The following is a 22,719-nucleotide window of genomic DNA, read 5'->3' as shown; positions in this document are numbered from 1 at the left end:
TATGATGAGCCTGTGCTGTGGCAGGTAAGGCTTTGGAAAAATCTTGGTTGGTTTTTTTTTGTCTTCCCACACATGCTTGAATAAGATGGGCATCTTGTTTTGGGATATGAATAAATAAATATGGTATTTAATTATGGTGTAGAAGTTTTGACTTGTCATGGAATGTTGGGTTTTTAATATATTTCAGTTTTTGAAGGGCTGCTCATAAGTGGGGGAAGAGTAATTGGAAAAACTATGAAAACTTGTGCATCTCTGAACCCCAGGTAGTTTTATCTTCTCCCTGACTTCAGACTGATGCAGCTAATCACTTCTAATACCTGGGGAGTCATTTTAGATGACAATATCATTTGGCAGTAGGTTTTTTCTTCATTCTTTGGCAGAGTAGTTAAAACAGCCATTTCTTGATCATGCTTTCACATAGCTTAAGAGAAAAGTGTAAGTAACACTGCTAACTTACTCAGCCACATATCAGTAATGTGTACATGAAAATTGGGTAATCTCAGAGTATTTAATTGTCAAATGAACTAGCTGTTGGTGAGGCTTTCCTTTTTAAACTTCTGAAAGAGGTTTTTCCATTTAAGGTTGACTATTCTTTTCCATAAGATAGCTCAGTGGGTTGCAGGTTGCTATCTCTTCTCATAAACTAAACCAAGCTGTCCAACTGGTGGCCCACAGGCTGTATGTGGCTCTTGGGGGGTTAATTTGTAGCCCCTGGGCTTTCACTCAGCTGCCATTTCCCTCCCCTTCCGCCTTACATCCTAATGGCTGCAACAGCAGCTGGAGACTCTTGGCTCCCACACCCTTCTCCATCTTCCGCTTCTTGTCCCAGCCCAGAGGGCGGGGCTGCACAGGAACATGAGGAGCTGAGGGTGGTCCAGGCTATGTAGGAAGGAGGGGTTGGGGCTATGTAGATTTCATATTTTATAGGTTTCATAGACATTAGGGCTGGAAGGGACCTTAGGAGATCATTGAGTCCAGCCCCCTGCCCCAGGGGCAGGAAGTCATCTAGAGTCATAGGATCCCAGCAAGAAAAACATCCAGGTTTCTCTTGAAGGTGTTCAAAGTAGGTGCTTGAACCACCTCCGACGGCAGGCTATTCCAAACCTTGGGGACTTGGACAGTGAAGAAGTTCTTTCTTATGTCCAGCCTGAATCAGTCGCGGTGGAGTTTGTGACCATTCGATCTTGTCATCCCTTGGGGCGCTCTGGTGAACAGACGTTCCCCCAGATCCTGATGAGCACCCCTGATAAATTTATAGGTGGCCACCACATCACCCCTGAGCCTGTGCTTTTCCAGGCTGAAGAGTCCCATGGCTCTCAGCCTCTCATCGTAAGGTCTGTTTTCCTGATCTCTGATCATGTGCATGGCTCTCCTCTGCACCCTCTCAAGCTTTTCCACATCCTTTTTGAATTGTGGAGCCCCAAACTGGATGCAGTACTCTAGCTGCGGCCTCACCAAGGCCGAGTACAATGGGAGAATGACGTCCCGGGATTTGCTTGAGTAGCATCTATGGATGCAAGCCAGCGTTTTGCTTGGTTTACTAGCTTCAGCATCACACTGAAGGCTCATGTTCATCTTGTCAATCGTGATCCCCAAGTTCCTTTCATCTGTAGTGCTAACCAGCATAGCACTACCGAGCCTATAAGCATGCTGCAGGTTTTTCCTCCTAAGGTGGAGAACCTTGCATTTTTCAGTGTTGAACACCATCAGGTTCTCGTCTGCCCATTTCATGAGCCTGTCAAGATCCACTTGGATCACCCTCCTGTCCTCAGATGTGGATGCTTTACCCCAAAGTTTGGTGTCATCAGCAAACTTGGCCAGTCTGCTTCTGACACCAATGTCTACATCATTGAAGATGTTAAATAGTATAGGCCCTAGGACAGAGCCTTGAGGGACCCCACTGGTCACAGCACACCAAGACGATTGGCTCCCATCGACCACCACCCTCTGGGTCCTATTGCGGAGCAAATTCCCCAGCCAGCGGATCGTGGTGAGGTCAAGGCCGCGGTTAGCCAGTTTAGCCAAGAGGTGATCATGGGATACCAGATCGAAGGCTTTTTTAAAGTCAAGATGTACAACGTCAATCTCTTCCCCTTTGTCCAGGTGATAAGTCACCTGGTCATAAAAGGAAATGAGATTGGTCAGGCAAGACCTACCTGCAACAAACCTGTGCTGGGTATCCATCAGGATATTGCCTTCAGCTAGTCTGTTAAGGATGGCCTCTTTGATAATCTTTTCCAAGACCTTCCCCAGGATAGAGGTCAGGCTTCCTTATGTCCAGCCTGAAACAGTTTTGCAGGAGTTTATAACCGTTCAACATTGTCATCCCTTGGGGTGCTCTGGTGAACACATTCCCCCAGATCCTGGTGAATACCGCTGATAAACTTATAGGTGGCCATCAGATCACCCCTGAGCCTGTGCTTTTCCAGGCTGAAGAGTCCCGTAGCTCTCAGCCTCTCATAAGGTCTTTTTTCCTGATCTCTGATCATGCGCATGGCTCTCCTCTGCACCCTCTCAAGCTTTTCCACATCCTTTTTGAATTGTGGAGCCCAAAACTGGACGCAGTACTCTAGCTGCAGCCTCATCAAGGCAGAAAACGAGAGAATGACGTCCTGGGATTTGCTTGAGAAGCACTATGGATGCAAGCCAGCATTTTGCTCACTTTACTAGCTGCGGCATCACATTGAAGGCTCGTGTTCATCTTGTGGTCAATCCTGACCCCCAAGTCCCTCTCTTGTGTAGTGCTATTCAGCGTAGCACTGCCGAGCCTATAGACATGTTGCAGGTTTTTCCTCCCAAGGTGGAGAGCCTTGCATTTTTTGGTGCTAAACACCATCAGGTTCTTGACTTGTGTAGTCTGGAATGGTGCCCATGCATTGCAGTTGTGGCACAGGAGGGGCACTTGGTACAGCGGTGTTAGAGGTCCTGCACAGGGTGGAGCATTCATGTAGGTCAGTGGCCCATGGTTTGTCTTGTGCAGACTGCATGGTGTTCAGCCCCCATGGATCTAGCCTCTGGGGACTTAGAATCTGGCAGACTTGAGCTAAAGGAATCTGTTAGTTAATAAAGGCTCTTCTGTAGTTGAAACCAGTTTCTAAGCTGCCAACAGGGAAAAACGTGGCATGTGTTCTTGCTCCTGCTAAAGACAGGGTTGGGGGGCAGTTGTTGAAAAGAAATGGAGTAGTGCACCCAATTTATCTACAACCTCAATAATCCTTTTCTGTGCAGTTAGTGGATTTACAAACATAGTACACCGGTTTCTAGGGATTGAATTTATGGCTTGTTTGAAGTAGTAGTAACTCCTGACTTTTGAGGTAAGATCAGAGGTAGGCAAAACTAATTTTCTAATCAGTGTAACTGTTGCATTATCTATGGGTCAAAAGCAGATTGAAGTTTCTGCAAAATGTGCTGAAAATTCAAATTCTCCTTTTATAGTTGGAATAAGCTGACAGTTTCCCTGCTAAATGAATTCTCAATCCAAAGAACAGGTGTGTGAATGACAGACGTACTGGAAGCTAAAGACAGTGTTAACTATACACAGTAAATTGGTTATGTTGGAGGATGAATGGGATTTTGCAAGACTTGCTTTATTGTTACCTTTGATCTTCTGAGCCCTTCTACAATTTACCGCATTCTCTGGTGACTGAAATGCACAGTTTCTTATGCAATGAGAACTAGGGCTATACGAAGAGTTGATTGCTCGTTCTATTTGGAGGAGATCCGGCCCGATTTCAGCAGCTGAGTCTCTGGATCCAAATTGAATTGAGAGACCAATAAAAAGGTGAATTCAAAGCTCTCCAAATCAATTCAGAAAAGATTTGGAGATTTGGGCAGTCCCTGCTTGCCACCGCAGGGAACTGGACCCAGACTCTGTGCCAGTAAGGGTGGGGGAGAGGGCACCATGCGGGGACCCCTGCCCGTTCTCCCAGCCTCATCAATGGCTGCCCTGCCTGGCCCCAGCATCCCAGTGGTGGGGGAGGGAAAAAAAGGCCCCGCAGTCACCAGCTGCTACAGTGGCGATCGGGGCCTCTGGGGGCTCGTGGCAGAGCCTCCCCATGCAGTGCAGGGCAGTGAGGATTGCCCCCCCTGCCTGGCAGGAACTGGTGAGCGTGGGGCATTTTTTTTTTTTTTTTTTTTTTTTTAAAAAGTGCTGGGATGTGGGGGCCAGGCGGGGCAGCCATTGATGGGGTTGGGAGAGCAGGTGGGGGATGGGGCCTGTTCAATTAAGAGATTGAGCGGCAGCCGGATCTCTGAATCGGATTTGATCAGATTGTTTCAGGACAATGGTTTGAATCACCCAATTGAATCACTGTCCCCCGAACTGGCCTAATCTGAAGCAAATAATAGCTAGTTCAAACAGGCCTAATGAGAACATCATGCATTTCTGAGATTTTTCTGCTTAAGGGTTTACTAAATCCTGAAGAGCATGTGCAGTTGATGAGAGCCCAGCAGAGACTCTACTGGATCTGGTCAACAGTTTTGAAAAGAAATACAAATTTAAGGGGCTGTAAGGTTAAAGTAGGTCATTACATTTTTTTAAAATTTAGTTTTATGAGCCCTTTGCCATTGTTCTTTGATCTTTCTTACAGAAATTTGCAAGTGTGGCATGTGTTTGTGGTTTTTTGGTGCTAGATGCTATCTTAGATTCAGGGAAGAAAGTCTGTGGAGCTTCTCCTTGCAGGGGGTGGTTACCTTCAAGAGAGAAATAGGGCAAGATTAACAACTTGTTATGATCTGAGTTTTTAGTTTTGATGATTGTGGCTGGATAATAAAGATGCTTTTGATTTCCCTCCCCCCATCATGCGGTAATTGGCTTAAGTTGGCTTTTCAATTTCTTGCATTAGTTTATGATGATTTTTTATTCTACTTGCATTTATTGGCTTAATCATTGAAATCAGATGAGATCTGTAACGTTTTTCTTTTTGTTTTTTGTGCACAGAAAAGATGAAAAGGAGTATGCACTGAAGCAAATTGAAGGTACAGGGATATCCATGTCGGCCTGTAGAGAGATTGCAGTAAGTGTATATAAGTGAAAGTGTCTTTTTATGCTTTATATGATGTTTTGCTCTGTGTGAGACGCATCCAGAAACTTAAAAGAAAAACATTAAATTTAGGCATATTCATTCAGTTTTAAGCTTTCCCTAACTTGTCTTGCAAATATTTAACTTATAACCTGTCCATAGATGGGAGATTTACATTATAACACACCCTTCTGATGGAGTGTCTTTAAGATAAAAGCAAAAATGCTCTTTTGTGTTTCAATTGGTTGCCTTCAAAATGAATTTGAAGGAGTAATGTTCTGAAAGATGCTCATGGAAAGGTCACTAATAATGTATTTTATTTCAGAATAATGATAGCTTATTCTTTTGTGTCTGGTCACTGTAATCTTGTTACATTGTATAGATTCAGATACAGAAAGTTTTCATAGGCTGATTTTTTTTTTAGAGGTTTATTGATATATCAGTTTGATATTGGACCAGTACCGATTTTATTTATTTATTTATTTATTTTTTTAATGTATATATAATCAGCTATCATTCCAATGGGGCTGATAATTTGTCTGATAAATGCTTGTGCTGCGCTCAGCCACGGCGCAGCATGGAGCAGAGCCGGCAGCGTGTAGAGCTGCCTCCAGCTGGTAAGTCAGAAGGTGAGGGGGGAGGGAAGGGGTGTGGGGGGAAGATCAGTACCACCTGTGGTGGTAGGGGCAGGCACTGCCCAGCTGGGGGGGTGGTGAGGGGAGCATGGGATTGAGGTGTGGCTCATGGGATGAGGGCAGCTCCTGCTGCTGCTTGCACCCTGGGGGGGGGGGGGGGGGCGGCGTGTGCCCCTGTATCTGCATGGGTGCAGAGTGGGGCTGGAACTGGTCCTGCACGGGGCTTTTCTCATCGGGGGCTGGGCTCAAAGCAGGCATCAGCAGCACTGGGAGGAGGCTGCAGCCACCCCAGATTTTGCCACAGCTCTGCTCCCAGTCTTGCACTGCTGCCTACCGCAGCTGCGGTTTTTACTGGCTCTTGGGTAGAGGAGGGGCATTCAGCCGGGGCTGTGCCAGGTGGCAGCGCAGTGCTAGGAGTGGAGCTGTGGCAGAATTTAGTGTGGCTACAGCCTCCTCCCAGTGCCACCAGAGCCCACTCTGAGCCCAGTGCCTGGCAAGAAAAGCCCTGCGCAACACTGGCTCTGGCTTCCCCCCGCAGCTGCAGCCCACCCCTTGCCATGCAGATCCAGGGGCATATGCCTCCCTGCCCTCCAGGGGTGCAAACAACAGCAGAAGCTGCCCCTATTCCACAAGCCATGCCTCCATCCCACACCCACCTCGCCCTGGCTGGACAGTGCCTGCCCCTGCCCCTGCCCCCTTCAACGCTCCCTGCGGTGAGGATCTGCCCCTGCATGCCCCTTCCCTCCTCTCCCCCTTCCAGCACACTGGACTTACCATCTGATGGCAGCTGTATTGGATTGGCATGGGCCGATATGCCTCCTTAAATATCAGCTGTCGGTATCAGCCTTCAAAATCTCTATCAGTGTGCCCCTATTAATTTTCCATTTTGCTTTAATATTTTTTTGCAGCAGTTACCTGCAGTGATCTACTTAATTGTTCAATTGTGCTTTTATTCCTAATTTTAAGTACAAATTCTGCCCTTTGAATTATTTCTGCAGCTTTTAAGATGTTACTAGGAACCACATGCCTATATTTAAAGGCAGGATTTGGCCCATATGTTTTTTTGAGACCAAAAATAGTTTTGCGCTAGGAATACACTTTTTCTAGTGAAAGCATTGTAAAAGGTACATGTTTGATCAGATACAATTTTGCCTCCTTTGAATTCTGGTAGTGTGCTCAGTGCTGTAAAAACATAAGATATGATTTGTACCCCAAACTGTTTATTGTCTAGTACCATCACACAAGAATGAGGTATTTGAAAAACTGGTGTAAAAGCTTACGGTGGTCAGGAATTGAAGAGGCCACAAAGGGAGATTTGGCAGTAAAAAAAAGTACTCTCTTTAAAGCAGCCATAGCTCTAAGGTCAAGTTATTCACTGTGGAGATCAGAGGTAGTTACAGTGCTGTTGAGCACAGCTAAAAAACCTCACCCAGTGACCTCCTGCCAGAGTTTCTGCCTTTGTGGGAATAATACCAGCTCTATCTAACACTAGTTATAGCATTTATTTTCAGAATCATAGAAAAATAGTGCTGGAAGGGACCATCTAGTCTAACCCCTTGCTTAAGGCAGGATCATTTCTGACTAAACTATCTCAACCAGCCATCTTTATTTCTGCATGGTCGTTTTTACAACAGTAATATTTTACTCGTCTTTACCTTTTGGCTTCCTTATTGTTTTTTAATTGTATTTATGTTTAGGGGAGGGTAGAGATGTCTGTTTTATTTAAAGTAACTTTTTTCTTCCCATTGTCACCATAGGGTGGGGGGCCAGTTTTGTCAGATGTCAGCATAACCGCCAATAAAATAAATGGAGTGCATGTGATTAACTTTCCTATGGTGACATGAAGAATGTCAGCATCATAGTCTTGGTTTTTCTTTGTTTGACCTGCTTGGTTCAGGAGTTCATGACAACCTATAAAATAACACAACATATAAGGCTTGTAAGTCTATAATACATAACATTCTGACTTCCTGAATGCTTTACCTGACAACTTCTATTTCTCTTCAGAATATTTCCCACAAAACTCCTGTAAGAGAGATGGCATGGCAGGCTACTGCTGACCTTAGTAAAATTTAAGGCTGGTAAATGCTGTGAGATATTAAAGATGGTGGTGATGTGATTGCCAAAGAGAAACTTAATTTTCTTATGTTATCAACAAATTTACAAATCTGTCTCCTAAGAACCTGCAATGCTCCTTTTGCTTGTGAACTTAGAATTCTATAGAAAAGACACTGGCTTTGGTAAAGACATGTCTGCTTAAGATGGTAATAGCAAAGAGATTCAGAAAAGGGAAGTCTAGGCAAGAAAGAGCCATTGTGCAAACTAAATATATTTTAGTTTCTAGTCTTGTTATTTGGAAATGTATTTGCATGATGACAACCGGAAAGGGGGAATAATACAGATATCTCAAATGTGCAAAGCTCAGTTTTTCTTTATGCGAGTGATTTTGAAGAATTCAGATTTCAATATTTTAACAGCCTGAACATGATGTGTAAACAAGGGCAGGTAGATTAAATTGGAAGTAAGGGCAGTGCAGCTAGGTTGCAGACTAGCAAAAGTTCTCCTGCACACTCTTTATTTCATTATGGGGTGAGATGATATGCTGTGTGGTAGGTTGTGAACAGTTGCTTGAGGTGCCCTGGATTGATGAGAGTCTTTCGTACATTTTTTTTCTGAGAGACTTTGATGGTAGACTAAAACTCATACCAATATATTAAAGTAGACAGTGTCCTTCAGGGAATATTAAAGCGTGCTTACTGGTATGACTGCTTTAATAGCTGGGGTGCCATCTTGAGGTGTTTTACCAAATAATGCAGTGCAGCTTTGCCACCAGCAGCCCAGCATGTTCACAGGTGGCAGATTGTGCCATGACCTTTAGGGAAGGTTAGCTGCAAAATAGTTCACAAGTCCTCAATGGCATAGTACACAGAAGATGTTAGAATGTCAGCAGCTGTAAGGGCAAATAAAGGCTGCAGCGGAATGAGATCTCCAACTGTCTTGGCCTCCTTGTCATTGGATCAAGGTCCTATTCTGTCATCAACTGTGGAAGTTGATGTGCAGCAGGAGCTGCATGATAAATTATGCACAGGTGTTTTCCGTGGAAATGACTTTTCCAGCACATTCAAGTCCTTGGTGGCCATATAGTGATGATGGGAGCAGGATTGTGAGGTCTGGAAGCTCTTAGTCATGAACTGGCACAAAGGCGGCAGCTACAAGAAGGTTGTCTAACATTTGTAGCCAGGAGTGTGATTTGGCAACTGTAATTGCAACTGAGTAGTTCTGATCCACTCTGCTTACCCTGCATGGGGAAGGCCCTAGGAAAGATGCCCTAAACATAGCCTAGTTACCTGTTCCCTGACTGGATAACTGTGTCCAGTTGGATCACCTTTGCAGTCAAAATCAAAGAAGACACGCAATCAATTGTGCGACCTCTAGAACAGCAGGGCCCCCCCATGAACAGACTAACAGTGAACGCCTAGAGAGCTGTACCACAACCATGGCTTGAGAACTCAGGTAACACAACATTGTTGTTGCTGCAGTGAGCAAGACCTGGCAAGTGGGAGATAGGCAGCTCAAAGAAGGAGGCAGCTATGCCTTCTTCTGCAAGGGTAAACAGGAAGAAGAGCATCAACTTCACATGGTTGGTTTCGCTATTAAGAATGAACTTGTAAATTGACTTAGTGAGTTCCCTGTCAGAATTAATGGGTGCCTCATGACTCTCCGTCTTAAACTGGCAGGGAGTCAATACACCACTGCCATCAGTGCATATTCCCTGATTCGACATCACTGATGAAACCAAGGAGAAATCCTATGCTAACCTTGACCAAGTCCTTTCTGATGTTCTGGAGGGAGTTGGACTTATTCTTATAGATTCATAGATGCTAGGGTTGGAAGGGATCTCAACAGATCTTTGAGTCTGACCCCCTGCCTAGACAGAAAAGAGTGCTAGGGTCAGATGACCCCAGCCAGATGCCGATCCATCCTTCTCTTAAAGACCCCTAAGGGAGGGGGGAAGAGCACCCCTTCCCTTGGAAGCCCATTCCAAATTTTGGCCACCCTTACTGTGAAGAAGTTTTTCCTGATATCTAGCCTAAATCTGTTCTCTGTCAGTTTGTGACCGTTGTTCCTTGTTGCCCCAAGACGCCCCGTGGTGAACAGAGCATCTCTGATCCCTTTCTGTGTCCCCCTAATGAATTGGTAGGTGGCCACAAGATCACTTCTCAGCCTTCTCTTGTGGAGGCTGAAGAGGTCCAGGTCCTTCAGTCTCTCCTCATAAGGCTTGACCTGTAAGCCCCTAACCATACAAGTAGGCCTCCTCTGGACCCTCTCGAGTCTATCAACATCCTTCTTGAAGTACAGCACCCAAAACTAGACACAGTACTCCAACTGCAGTCTGACCAGTGCTGCATAGAGGGGAAGTATCACCTCCTTGGATCTATTTGTCATGCATCTGCTGATGCATGATAAAGTGTGGTTAGCTTTGCTGATGATTTTGTCACACTGACTCATGTTCATCTTGGAGTCCACTGTGACTCCGCAATCCCTTTCCACTTCTGTGCTGCTGGGAGTGTCACTTCCCTTTTCTTAGTGATTTCAACACCAGAGGTCAGAAGAGACTCAAACCTCTGGAACGGAGCCAGTGGCAAGGAAGGCATGGGAAAGATCAACTCCAGTGGCATACTTCTTTTGACCAAATACACAGGACATAGATGCACCGTCACCAACACCCTATTCTGCCAGAAAAATGGGCGCAAGGCATCATGACAACACCTGAGACCCAAGCATTGGCACTTGATTGACTACTACGTTATTGTTTGTGCTCAGGATCATAAAGGTATCTACATCACCTGAGCTATGCTAGGAGCTGACAGTTTTTAAGGAAAAACTTCTTCACAGTTCATGTGACCAGACTCTGGAATATACTCCCAACGGGGGTGGTGCAGGCACCTACCCTGGAAATCTTCAAAAGAAGACTGGACGCACATCTTGCTGGGATTATGTGACCCCAGCAGTCTTTCCTGCCCAGAGCAGGGGGACTGGACCCAACCATCTCACAAGGTCCCTTCCAACCCTAAACTTCTGTTAATTGCTGGAAGGGTCACTTATCTGCTCATTTATGCCATTCAAACTGGCTTCCAAAGGACAGCTGCAGCAGAAGCAATGCTGATGGAAGTCAACGTTGAAGGGCTTGAGGACCCAATCAAGAGTGACCTCTTCCACCAGTTCCTCAACGAAAAACTGGCTAATTCCAATTGTCAACACTGGGAAAATGTTGGTAGCACTTGGGGTGCCTTCATGTCCACTGTCATTAGCACCTGCGAAGAGCTGCTTGAATGTTCTAGCAGGAAACATCATAGAATCATAGAAGTAGGGACCTTGTAGATCTTCAAGTCCGACCCCCTGCCTGGTCAGGAGAAAAACTGGGCTCAAGTGACTCCAGCTAGGGAGGCATCAAGCCTCTTCTTAAAGACCCCCAGGGTAGGAGCCAGCACCACTTCCCTAGGAAGTTGGTTCCAGATCCTAGCCGCCCTAACTGTGAAGTAGTTCTTACGCATGTCTAATCTAAACCTCCTCTCCAGCAATTTGTGGCCGTTATTCCTTGTTATGCCAGGGGGTGCTAGGGGAAACAAGGTCTCTCCCAAACCCTTCTGGTCCCCCCTAGTGAGTTTATAGACAGTCACCAGGTCCCCCCTCAGCCTTCTCTTGTGAAGGCTGAACAGGTTCAGGTCCCGCAGTCTCTCATTGTAGGGTGTGCCCTATTATCCCTGGATCATGTGGGTGGCCCTTCTCTGGACCCTCTCAATGTTGTCCACATCCCTCCTGAGGTGGGGCGCACAGAACTGGACACAGTACTCCAGCTGTAGCCTGACCAGTGTTGCATAGAGGGGGAGGATCACCTCCTTGGCCCTACTTGAGATGCACCTGTGGATGCACAACAAGGTCCAGTTAGCCCTGCCAACAGTGACCTCACATTGTCAGGCCATGTTCATCCTGGAGTCAGTAATGACTCCAAGATCCCTTTCTGCCTCCGTGCTCTCAAGAAGCGAGTTTCTCATCTTACAAGTGCGCTGCTGGTTACTACTGCCCAAGTGCAGCACCCTGCACTTGTCAGTATTGAAATGCATCCTGTTTTTGTTTTTGTTAGCCCACCCCTGCAACCTATCTAGGTCTTGCTGCAGTCTTTCCCTCCCTATCAGCGTGCTCACCTCACCCCAAATTTTGGTATCATCAGCAAATTTAAGCAGGTTGCTTTTCACCCTATTGTCCAAATCGCTGACAAAGAAATTGAACAGCGTGGGCCCAAGGACCCCGAGCCCTGGGGGACTCCACTGCCCACTTCTCCCCAGGTCGAATATGACCCATCCACCACCACCCTCTGAGTGTGACCCTTCAGCCAATCTGCAATCCATCTGACTGTGTAGACATCAATGCCACAGTTGCCCAATTTTATAATGAGGATGGGGTGGGAGATGGTGTCAAAGGCCTTGCTGTAGTCCAGAAAGACTACATCCACGGCGACACCTGCATCCAGTGCTTTTATGACATGATCATAAAAGGCAATCAGGTTGGTATGACATGACCTGCCCCTAAAGAAACCGTGCTGGTTGCCCTTGAGCATCATCTCTGAGGCCGGCCCATCGCAGATGTGTTCCATGATGATCTTCTCAAAGAGTTTCCCTAGGTTTGAGGTAAGACTGATGGGCCTATAGTTGCCTGGGTCCTCCCTCCTCCCTTTTTTAAAGATGGGGACCACATTGGCTATCTTCCAATCATCTGGCACCTGGCCCAAGCACCATGAGCGCTTGTAAAGCCGTGTCAAGGGTCCTGCAATAACCCCTGCTAGCTCCTTCAACACCCTGGGGTGGAGAGCATCTGGACCCGCTGATTTGTATACGTCCAGCCCCTCCAGAAGCTCTCTAACCTGGTCCTCCCCAACCTGAGGTCTGGAGACGTTCCCCTCGAGTCCGTCTTGCATCACGGTGGGGAAGTCCTGGTCTCTGCACGAGAAAACGGAGGTGAAGAATTGGTCAAAGAGGTCTGTTTTCTCCTCTGGCGCAACCGCCAGATTGCCCAGAGAATCTTGCAGGGGCCCCACGTTTCCCGGTGCCTTCTTCATCCTCCCGATATATTTGAAAAAAGACTTTTTATTATCTTTGATCTTGGATGCAAGTCCTAGCTCTATATCTGCCTTAGCTTTCCTGACAGCCCCCCTACAGGCCCAAGCAGAGGAGGTGTACTCCTCTTTGGAGATAGCACCCCCCTTCCAGTGGTTGTATGCCGCCTTTTTGGCAATCAGGCATTCCTGGATGCCTTTGGTGAGCCAGGGGGGTTTTGGGCACTCCTGCCCCACTTGCTTCTTGTTGGGATGGTCACCCCTTGGGCCCTGAGTATCGTATCCTTAAGGAATGACCACTCATCTTGGGCACTGAGTTCCCCTGCTCTCGAACCCCAGCACCTCTCCCGCTAATCTCAACTCGTTGAAGTTGGCCCTCTTGAAGCCTAGGGCTACCACCTTGCTACAGGCCCTTGACACCCTGTGCTGGATGGTGAATTCCAGCAAGCTATGATCGCTATCACCCAGGTGGTCAAGAACCTGGAGGCCCCTTACCAGGTTGTCGCCTGTGGCCAGGACCAGGTCCAACAGGGCATTTCCTCTAGTGGGACTGTGCATCTCCTGAATTAAGTGGAGGTCTTGTATCTCGGCCAGAAACCTCCTGAAACGGTCTGACCTGGCTGACTGTTCCTCCCAGCAGATGTCTGGGTAATTTAAATCACCCATGACAACTACGTCCCTTGCCTTAAGTGACTCTGCAAGCTGGCCTGAAAATTCACGATCCAGCTCCTCCCCTTGGTTGGGGGGGCTGTAGGAAACTTCCACCGTTAGATCCCTCTCCCCATGGCCCCCTTGTATCTTGACCCAGAGCACTTCAGGTTGCCCCTCCTCTGACCCCATTCTGCTGGCAGAGGATGTGTATTGCTCTTTGACATAGAACACCACACCCCCACCTTTCCTTTCTTCTCTATCCCTCCTGTAAAGCCGATAGCCCCTAATGCTACCTGCCCAGTGGTGGGATGAATCCCACCACATTTCTGTAAGCCCATCAAGACTGGTTTGATGAGAGTGACCGGGAGACTCAAGAGTTGATTGACTGCAAGCATAATGCCTTTCATGCTTGGCAGAAAGACATCCACTGTAAGCAAAAAAAATTGAATAGCCCACAAGCCACGGCAAAGGTCCACAGAAGGACCCGTGATATGAAGGACAGATGGTGGGAAGACAAGGCTAAGGAGATTCAAATCGCTGGTATCTGTGACATGCATGTTTTTTTTCAGTGTCACCAAAGACATCTACAGTCTGAGCACTCAGGGATCAACCCCTTGATATCTAAGGATGGAGGAGACCTGATCAAGGACAGGGGGCTATCTGTCCCCATGGGAAGGAGCATTTTTAAGACATTCTAAATTTAGGACTGTTGTTGACAAGAGTGTTCTCAACTCCATCTTACAACACCCAGTCAGAGACCATCTCGGAATCCCTCCAACAACTTAACAAGGTGAGGAGAGCCATCAAGATCTTGCAGCAAGATCTGGATAGGTTACAGGAGTGGGCTGACATAAACAGGATGCGTTTCAATACTGACAAGTGCAGGGTGCTGCACTTAGGCAGTAGAAACCAGCAGCACAATTATAGAATGGGAAACTCCCTTCTTGAGAGCACGGAGGCAGAAAGGGATCTTGGAGACATTATTGACTCCAAGATGAACATGGGCTGACAATGTGAGGTCACGGTTGGTAGGGCTAACCAGACCTTGTCGTGCATCCACAGGTGCATCTCAAGTAAAGCCAGGGAGGTGATCCTCCCCCTCTATGCAACACTGATCAGGCCACAGCTGGAGTATTACGTCCAGTTCTGTGTGCCCCATTTCAGGAGGGATGTGGACAACATTGAAAGGGTCCAGAGGAGGGCCACCCGCATAATCAGGGGACTATAGGGCAGACCCTACATTGAAAGACTGCGGGACCTAAACCTGTTTAGCCTTCACAAGAGAAGGCTGAGGGGGGACCTGGTGACAGTCTATAAACTCACTAGGGGGGACCAGAAGGGTTTAGGGGAGACACTGTTTCCCCTAGCACCCCCTGGCATGACAAGGAACAATGGACACAAATTATTAGAGAGTAGGTTTAGATTAGACATCCGCAAGAACTACTTCACAGTTAGGGCAGCTAGGAGCTGGAACCAACTTCCTAGGGAAGTGGTGCTGGCTCCTACCCTGGGGGTCTTTAAGAAGAAGCTTGATGACTACCTGGCTGGACTCATTTGAGTCCAGTCTTTTCTCCCGTCCAGGTGGGGGGTTGGACCTGAAGATCTACAAGGTCCCTTCCGACCCTACTTCTATGAGTCTGTGATCAAGCAGGTGAAGAATGGCAAGGCATCTGGGGCTGATGGAATCCTTCCTGAAATCTTCAAGTGGGGGGGTGGAGCTTGCATCATAGCTATATGCCTTCATGTTAAGGATCTGGAATGATGGGGAAATCACAGATGACCTCAAGGCCTCATCATCATGGTGGTCTTCAAGGAAGGAGACAAATCCAAGTATGGAAATTACAGAGGGATTTTGCTCTCCACTGTAGGAAAGATCACTGTGAGAACCCTCCTTAACAGTCTCCTTCCACTTGCTGAAGAGCTCCTCCCAAAATCTCAGTGTGGGTTTAGGGCAAGAGACATAACTGACATGATCTTCATGGCTTGCCAGCTGCAAGTAAAATGCCAGGAACAACATAAACCTCTCCACATGGCCTTTGACCTCACAAAAGCCTTTGGCCTGATCAGATGAGAAGCACTGCGAGGATCCTTCTGAAATAGGAATGCCCACCAATATTTGTCACTGTTCTTTCCCTGTTTCAAGACAATATATGGGCAATGGTTCTTGTGGAGGTTTGAGATGCGGTGTGCACTTGAGTGAGCCGAAGACATACAGTGATTTTTTTGAAAAAAAAGTGTTTTTTATTTTACTATGGAATGACCCCTAAGATAGAAAGGTACATCAAAATACAACAAACAGTGGTGGCTACAACAAATACAACTATGCAAAGGTTGAACTTATCAATCATTGCTACCACTTTAAATAATACTCATGGTTAGGCAAAAAATCATAAGCGATAACAGGTGTAACATTATGTCATGTGCATAAACGTCATTGGGTTAGGGAAGTGGGTAACGCGAAGGCCTTAGAAAATGCCTCTGTTCAAAGAGGGGAGAGTCGGCCTGGGGTGATCAGTTCCTTTTCTCTTCAGCCTCAGAGTTGTTGTCTCAGTGCCGTCTGCAGGCTCTCTCCCTGAGCCTGGGGAGAAGTGAGGTTTTAAACACGCTGCTTGACGATTGTCCAATCAATCTTGCGCGCTGCTGTGTGAATCCCCTTATATGGTATGTTTCCTGTTCGAGCCTGCAAGGGTTTTCGCGCCAACTGATCGATGGTGTATGTGCTGCAGTGGCTTCCCGCCACGGCACATCAACCCAGAAGCCTCTGCAGGCTTAGCTTTTGGCGCCAAGGCGGCCTGGCCATTCATCCGGGTGCAATTGCAAAGCACCTTTGCACAGTTCTCAGTAACAGATCTATCACAGATTCCTTTTGAGGTTAAGATGGGAGTTGAGCACTGCTGTGTCTTTGCTCCAGCAGTCTCCTCAGTAATCGTTACTGTGATGCTACATCTGACCACTAACAAGCTTCCACTTGGAGTGGTGCTAAACTACCGAATTGAATGGTAAACTGTTTAAACTCAGCTGACTCAGAGCCAAAACCAAGGCCACCCCAACCTCAATCACTGAGATGCAGCATGCTGATGATTCGATAGTGTGTGCTGTCTTGGAAGCAGATCTTCAGGCGTTGTTGATGTCTTTACCGAGGCATACAAGAAAATGGGATGGATGCTGAACATTCAGAAGACTAAGGTACTCCGTCAAGAAGCTCTTAATGACCAGTCCCTAGCTCCAGTAATTCAGATTCATGGTGAGACTCTGGAGAATGTTTAGTATATTCCCGTGCCTCAGGAGCTATCTTTCATAGAAGGCTGACATCAACAAAGAAATTCAACATTGCCCGGAATGTGCAAGTGGAGCACTTGGATGCCAGAGGAAACAGGTGTTTGAAGATTGTGACATCAGATCCGAAAGCAAGCTCATGGTTTATCAAGCATTCGTGATCCCCACCTTACTGTATGAAGCTGAGATGTGGACAGCATGCAGGAGACGCCTCTAGTTGCTGGAGAAATACCATCAATGCTGCCTGTGGAAGATCTTCCAAATCCAGTGGGAAGACAAATGCACCAATGTTAGCGTCCTCTTGCAAGCAAACACCCTAAGCATGAGGCAATGGTCATTTGACATTAACTTTGCTGGGCTGGCCATATAATCCGGATATCTGACCCCAGAAACAAGTTTTTATTTTCCCAGCTCAGTCAAGGCACATGCTCAAGAGGAGGCCAGAGGAAGCACTTCAAGGACGTTGTCAAAGCCAGCTTGAAAAAATGGAACATTGATATTAACTCCTGGGAGGGTATCACTCAGGGCCACCCTGAATGGAGGAAGAATCTGCTGCAAGGATCTCAATACTTTGAAACCTTATGATGACAAGAGAAGATGGAAGAACAGGAGCGGCAGACCAAACCAATAACCCAGAACTACCCACCCAATTAGGAAATGTGCCCAAGCTACAACACAGTCTGTTGATCTCAGACGGGCCTCATCAGCCATCCTTGACTACTGGATGGAGGGATTGCTGATGATTTGCAGTCAATGCTGGATTTTATGAAATCTCAAAAATTGCAATTTCTGTAAGTCCCTACTCATCAGCTGTTAGGATGGATGCCAGTCTCCTGTTCAATAGTTAGGGGGAAGAGATTCATCCTTTTGAGTAGTACGTATACGGTGTAATTCAGACATGAGAATCATGTTGCATATAGGAAGCAGTGCTATGCTGGTACTTTGGCAGTATCCTAAATTATCAGCCTATCCTGGAATATGCAAACATATCTAAGTGAAAGCTGAGGTTCAGAAACCTATCTAAGCGAAAGCTGAAGTTCAAGGAATTTATCACTAAGAAGGCTGTTAGATTATTCAAGTATTTGAATCCTTTTCAATATAAGCATTGTCTAGGTATTCAGGAGAATAATATGGCTTGAATTTAGAGGCTGACTTTCCTTTTTATTTGTGTCAGGTAGAATGTGAAGACTACTGTATTTAACTTTAGAGATTACAGATCAGATAATTTTGTCATTTTTGGGGACTTTTTTATGCCGTACTTTCTATGCTTTTGTTAATGTGCCCTGTTCGTAGAAGGGAAAGGGCTGCTATGCTATCAGTGATAATGACCAGTAGAGAGTGGTTTCTGGAGCTACTGGTGGTAACTGTATCTTCAACTTTTAAACACCTTTGAGGCAGGTCTTCACATTTTGTACAAGCTGTAATGTTCCTTTTGCTTGTGGGGTGAAAATCCTCTTGGAGATCCTAATGGGATTTGGCTCTTTGTAGGTTGATTCTGTAGCTTCTGTCGTTCAAATGCCAAATACCTGGTATTCCAACCATTTGAAAGCTCTTGATAAATAAATTTGTCTTGGGTTTAAAAGTGAGCACTTTTAAGATTGATGCAGTAAATCTCAATAAAATTAAAACACATAAACTAGAACTTTCTTCATCTTTATGCAACTAATTTAAATGCAACAAAAATAACACCTTTTGCAGCTCAGGAGTTATCCAACCTGGAATTTTCAATACAGTATCACAGATGCGTATAAACTTACTCTATGATCAGGTGGCATGTTCACTTTTGTAACATAGGCAATACATGCCTTAAAATGGTGTTCATGGGCAAAATAGCTTGTAGGAATTTCTTAATTTATTTTAAAAACGTAACTGATTTTTAAAGAAGGAAAGATGGCTCTCTTGTCTAGAATCGAGATGGTAGGATAACTGAAGTGTATTTGCAGAAAGAAAACACTTCAGAAAAATTATTTGCTCTATGAATTTGTTCATCTTGAAGGTAAATGCAAGAATTTCAGATGCATTACTTGCAAGATGGCTAAGGTTGTATTTGGAAGCCTCTACGTTAAAAGGAGTTTTAACTCTCACAGGGAATTAGGGCTGATGTATGGATTTTGGGGCAAGGGGGCATATCAGATGAAGTGACATTCCTAGGTATATTTATAATGGTGTTGACAGTACTTTTTATTTGTAAGCCAGTCTGTATGTACAACACTGGACAGTATCCATTGGGTGCAGAGTGACCCCAAGCTGGATTTTGGTGCCTAAAGGAGAACTTTTTGGGGGATAGGCATTATCGTCCAGAGGAGAGCCACGCACATGATAAGAGGTCAGGCAAACAGTCCTTACCATGAGAGTCTGAGAGCTATGGGACTCTTCAGCCTGGAAAAAGTGTAGGCTCAAGGGTGATCTGGTAGCCACCTATAAGTTTATCAGGGGTGCTCATCAGGATCTGAGGGAATGTGTGTTCACCAGAGCGCCCCAAGGGATGACGAGATAGAAGGGTCACAAAATCCTCCATGACCGTTTCAGGCTGGACATAAGGAAGACCTTCTTTACTGTCCGAGCCCCCAAAGTTTGGAATAGACTACCACCTGAGGTGGTTCAAGCACCTACTTTGAACACCTTCAAGAGACATTTAGATGTCTATCTTGCTGGGATCCTGTGACCCCTGCTGACTTCCTGCCCTTTGGGCAGGGGGCTGGACTCGATTATCTTCCGAGGTCCCTTTGAGCCCTAATGTCTATGAATCTATACCGAAGCACCTGACTCTCTTTGTGCATTGTAAAGGGAGTCTTGATGCCTAATGTGGGGTATTGGATGCCACTCTGGAAATTTGGCTTTGTGGTATCTTACTTATAAGTGCTGAAGGCCTTTCCTGGGTCTAGCTTCCTGCTTTGGTGTGTATATTAACTGTGAGTTGAACAAGTTGAACATATCAAGTCCAGGATACCTTTGTGTTGATCAGTATTTTATGATACTTGAATTCCTGGATATCTCTATTTATTTAACTTAAGTTATTCTCACTATGAAAAAGAAAAACCTGTAAACAAAACACATTATGTAAATCAGGAAGCTTAAACTACTTTATAAATCAAATACTAACATTTCATTTTCTGTTGTATACATACAAGAATAAGTTCTGGAAGTAACTGTGAACTGTAGTATACAAATCCTATCAAAAGATTATGGTGCTGTAGACATCTCATGTATTCAATACTTTCTTAATTCCTTTAACTTCTGCAGCCAAAAGAGGCCATGGATGATATTGGGACCCAGTATAAAAAAATGTATCATTTTATGGTAGGGAAATTGCTCCCAATCAGTTTCCTTCTGATCTGTCCAAAAATTGAGTCATCTCAGTGTAAGTATATGTTTTCAGTTGGTCTGAATAGCGCAGTAATAATTATTGCATAATATAGCAGTATAAGAGTGATGTTGTAGCTTTGATGGTCCCGAAATTATGCAAGAAGCAAGGATTGCTTAGGCTGATGTCTTTTATTGGGCCAACTATATAATTGGAAGTTAGACAAGTTTTCATATGCAAGACATTCTTCATTATGTCTGACCGGAATGAGCCAAGCACAGCATAATAAACATTATAGCATTCTATAAATACCAGGGACTTGGTTCCAGTGATTTGTTCCTAACTCTGTATATTGTCAGTAGAAACAGTGAATTAAATTCTAACTTTCACTGAATTTTACGTAGGAGAAAATAGATTAAACATAAGCCTTTGGCTTTTTGTTTTGTTTATTCGTTTCTTTTATAGATAAGTGATCTTCTTTTGGCAAAGGAAATTGACCTAATCCTGTTTGAGCCTCTTGTATTTTGTTAATTGAGTGTACCCATGTTGCCTGTGCTTGTGTGTATTTTGGATTGTTGCATGTTTTCCAGATGTGGAATTTAGGAGTAGGGATCAAAACCATTTTGGTGGCAGAGTCCTGTGTCTATCTAACTTTGGGTGTCTATACATGTGCTCTGGGTTTGGCGGGTCCCAGACAACTGCTCTAATTAAAAAGTTACAGTGTCACGTTTACCCAGCGTTCCGTGTTTCAAAATACCCACAGGGACTCTTTAGCTAAAGCTTGTTTGACAAGTTTTAGTTAAATGGCCCCTGCTGCCATTTTGAAACCTGGGACACTGAATACATGTGACACTGCAGCATCCTGGAGCATTTTAATTAGAATGCTCTACCAGACTAGGTTCTGCTCTGATGTGTTCTAATTAGAATGCATTGGAGCATGTGTATAGGCACCCTTTGTGACCTGCTACTTGGAGCTGTAACAATAACTGAAAGAGATGTATCATGGAGATGTAACTGTAGTGTGACCTTAACAGTACCATAGCCAGGCATGGTAAGAATGCTGCTCTGTGTTGCCTCCTAAACCAGAAGTATTGCAGATATGTCTTTGCTGCTGCTGCTGCTGCTGGTGTGCTAATTGGCACTGTTACCCAGACTGCTGTGTAGATACAGCTACATTGCTTCTGATTTAGGAGACAGCACATTTGGAGTCAGTGCAGCCTTCTTGACCTGCCAGACATGGTCAGTTTACAGTATAGGAGTGGCCATTAAGACATGTAGTGGGAGGACTAGTTGAACCATTATTCATACTGACCTGTACACAGCGTAGGCTGAAACTGTTTAGACTATATAGTGGGGATAAATTAAGCTTAGCCAGCCAGAATTTAGCATGCTTATGAATCTGAAGCGCTTGTACATATGGGTGTAAAACGGGTTACAGTGAGTTAGAGCAGGGCTGCCCCACTGGTTATGTGCAACCTATAAGCAGTTAACATGTGGCCCATGAGCTCTCACCCAGCCATTACTTCTCCCACTCTTCATGTTGCTGTGGCAGCTGGGGTCTGTGGGCTCCCTTATCTGGTTTCTGCTTCCTGCCTTTGCTTTCTGGGGCGGAGCAGTATGCTGGGAGGGAGCCTGGGGAGGGGACCATGCTACCTGTGCAGTGGGTGGAAAAGGGTTGGGATACCTGTGCTGTTGTGGGGGTGGGGTGGATAGGTTTCCTGCACAGTGGGGAGACCTTGGGAGGGTGCCCCCCTGCCCCTTACGCAGAAGTTGGACAGCCCTGAGTAAGAATGAGGGGTCAGTTTTTGTGGGGTAAGCAAGGCCTCTGAGGCAGTTTTGATCCAGTGATGTGTGAGCAATTGAATTAATTTTGGGTTCTGGTCAAGGCTCTGCCAATAACTTGGAGTCACTCTTCCTGTCTCCACACCTGAGAACTTCAAAAAATACTTGCCTTACAGGAGTTTTTCAAATTACACATCTTTAAAATACTTTACTAATATTGTATAGCGTGTAAGAACTCCACATTGTAAGATGTAAACTTAGATGAATGTTTTTGCTTACTAGTGAGACTTTTAACCAAAGCAGGGAACTTGAATGCATTGCAAAGCCTTTTCCATTTTTCCTTTATCTCAAAAGCACTCTACAGTATCTGCTGCAAGGCTTTTTCCTTGCAGAAAGATGGCTTTCTGCTTTTATTTTCCTTCCTTCTTTGCAGTGTACCATATTTACTCGATTTCAGTATGAGAATTGAGTAAATTTACACGAATTATGAGATTTTTAACATGGGGGGGTAAATCCCCTTGTCTTGAAACCTAGTGACCTGAGGCTGTGGAGGGGGGGAGGCAGAGGCAATGAGAGGGGGAAGGGGTTGAGGCTTAAGGGAGTAGGCATAAAAGGGGATAAGTTAGTGGGGACAGGCTTGCAGGGGATAAGCTGCTTGCTTGCCTACTGCCAGCTTCCCACTGCTTCCTTCTACCTCTTGTCCCTTACTGCAGGGGTTTTCAACCTTTTTAGATCATTGTACCTCCAGCTGCTGAGCGTACCCCTGGTTGACAACCCCTGCCTTACTGCATATCCTATCACCTGTAACCCCACTGCATGCCCCTCCCTGCATACCCCCAACTATCTGCCTCATTACTACCCCTTCATCTGCAGTGGTGGGGGGGACCCAAATGTAAGATGATCCTCCAATAATTAGATCATGTACATAGAAAATAA

General features: G+C 45.5%; 1 protein-coding gene across 3 annotated transcripts in view; it reads left to right on the top strand.

Annotated features, from left to right (window-relative positions):
• Positions 1 to 22,719, top strand: part of CDK19 (cyclin dependent kinase 19) — a 201,312-nt gene that overhangs the window by 48,803 nt on the left and 129,790 nt on the right. For all 3 annotated transcript variants that reach the window (XM_090037950.1, XM_090037941.1, XM_090037957.1), the window contains one exon: positions 4,940 to 5,015. In XM_090037950.1, coding sequence (XP_089894076.1) covers positions 4,940 to 5,015 — 76 coding nt within the window. The remainder of the gene's footprint in view (positions 1 to 4,939; positions 5,016 to 22,719) is intronic.

This window comes from Crocodylus siamensis, chromosome 1 (genome assembly GCF_052110815.1).
Source record: "Crocodylus siamensis isolate JL-2025a chromosome 1, ASM5211081v1, whole genome shotgun sequence".
NCBI classification, from domain to species: Eukaryota; Metazoa; Chordata; order Crocodylia; family Crocodylidae; genus Crocodylus; species Crocodylus siamensis.
Note: the sequence above shows the minus strand (reverse complement) of the source record. Positions and strands in the feature narration are given on the sequence as shown.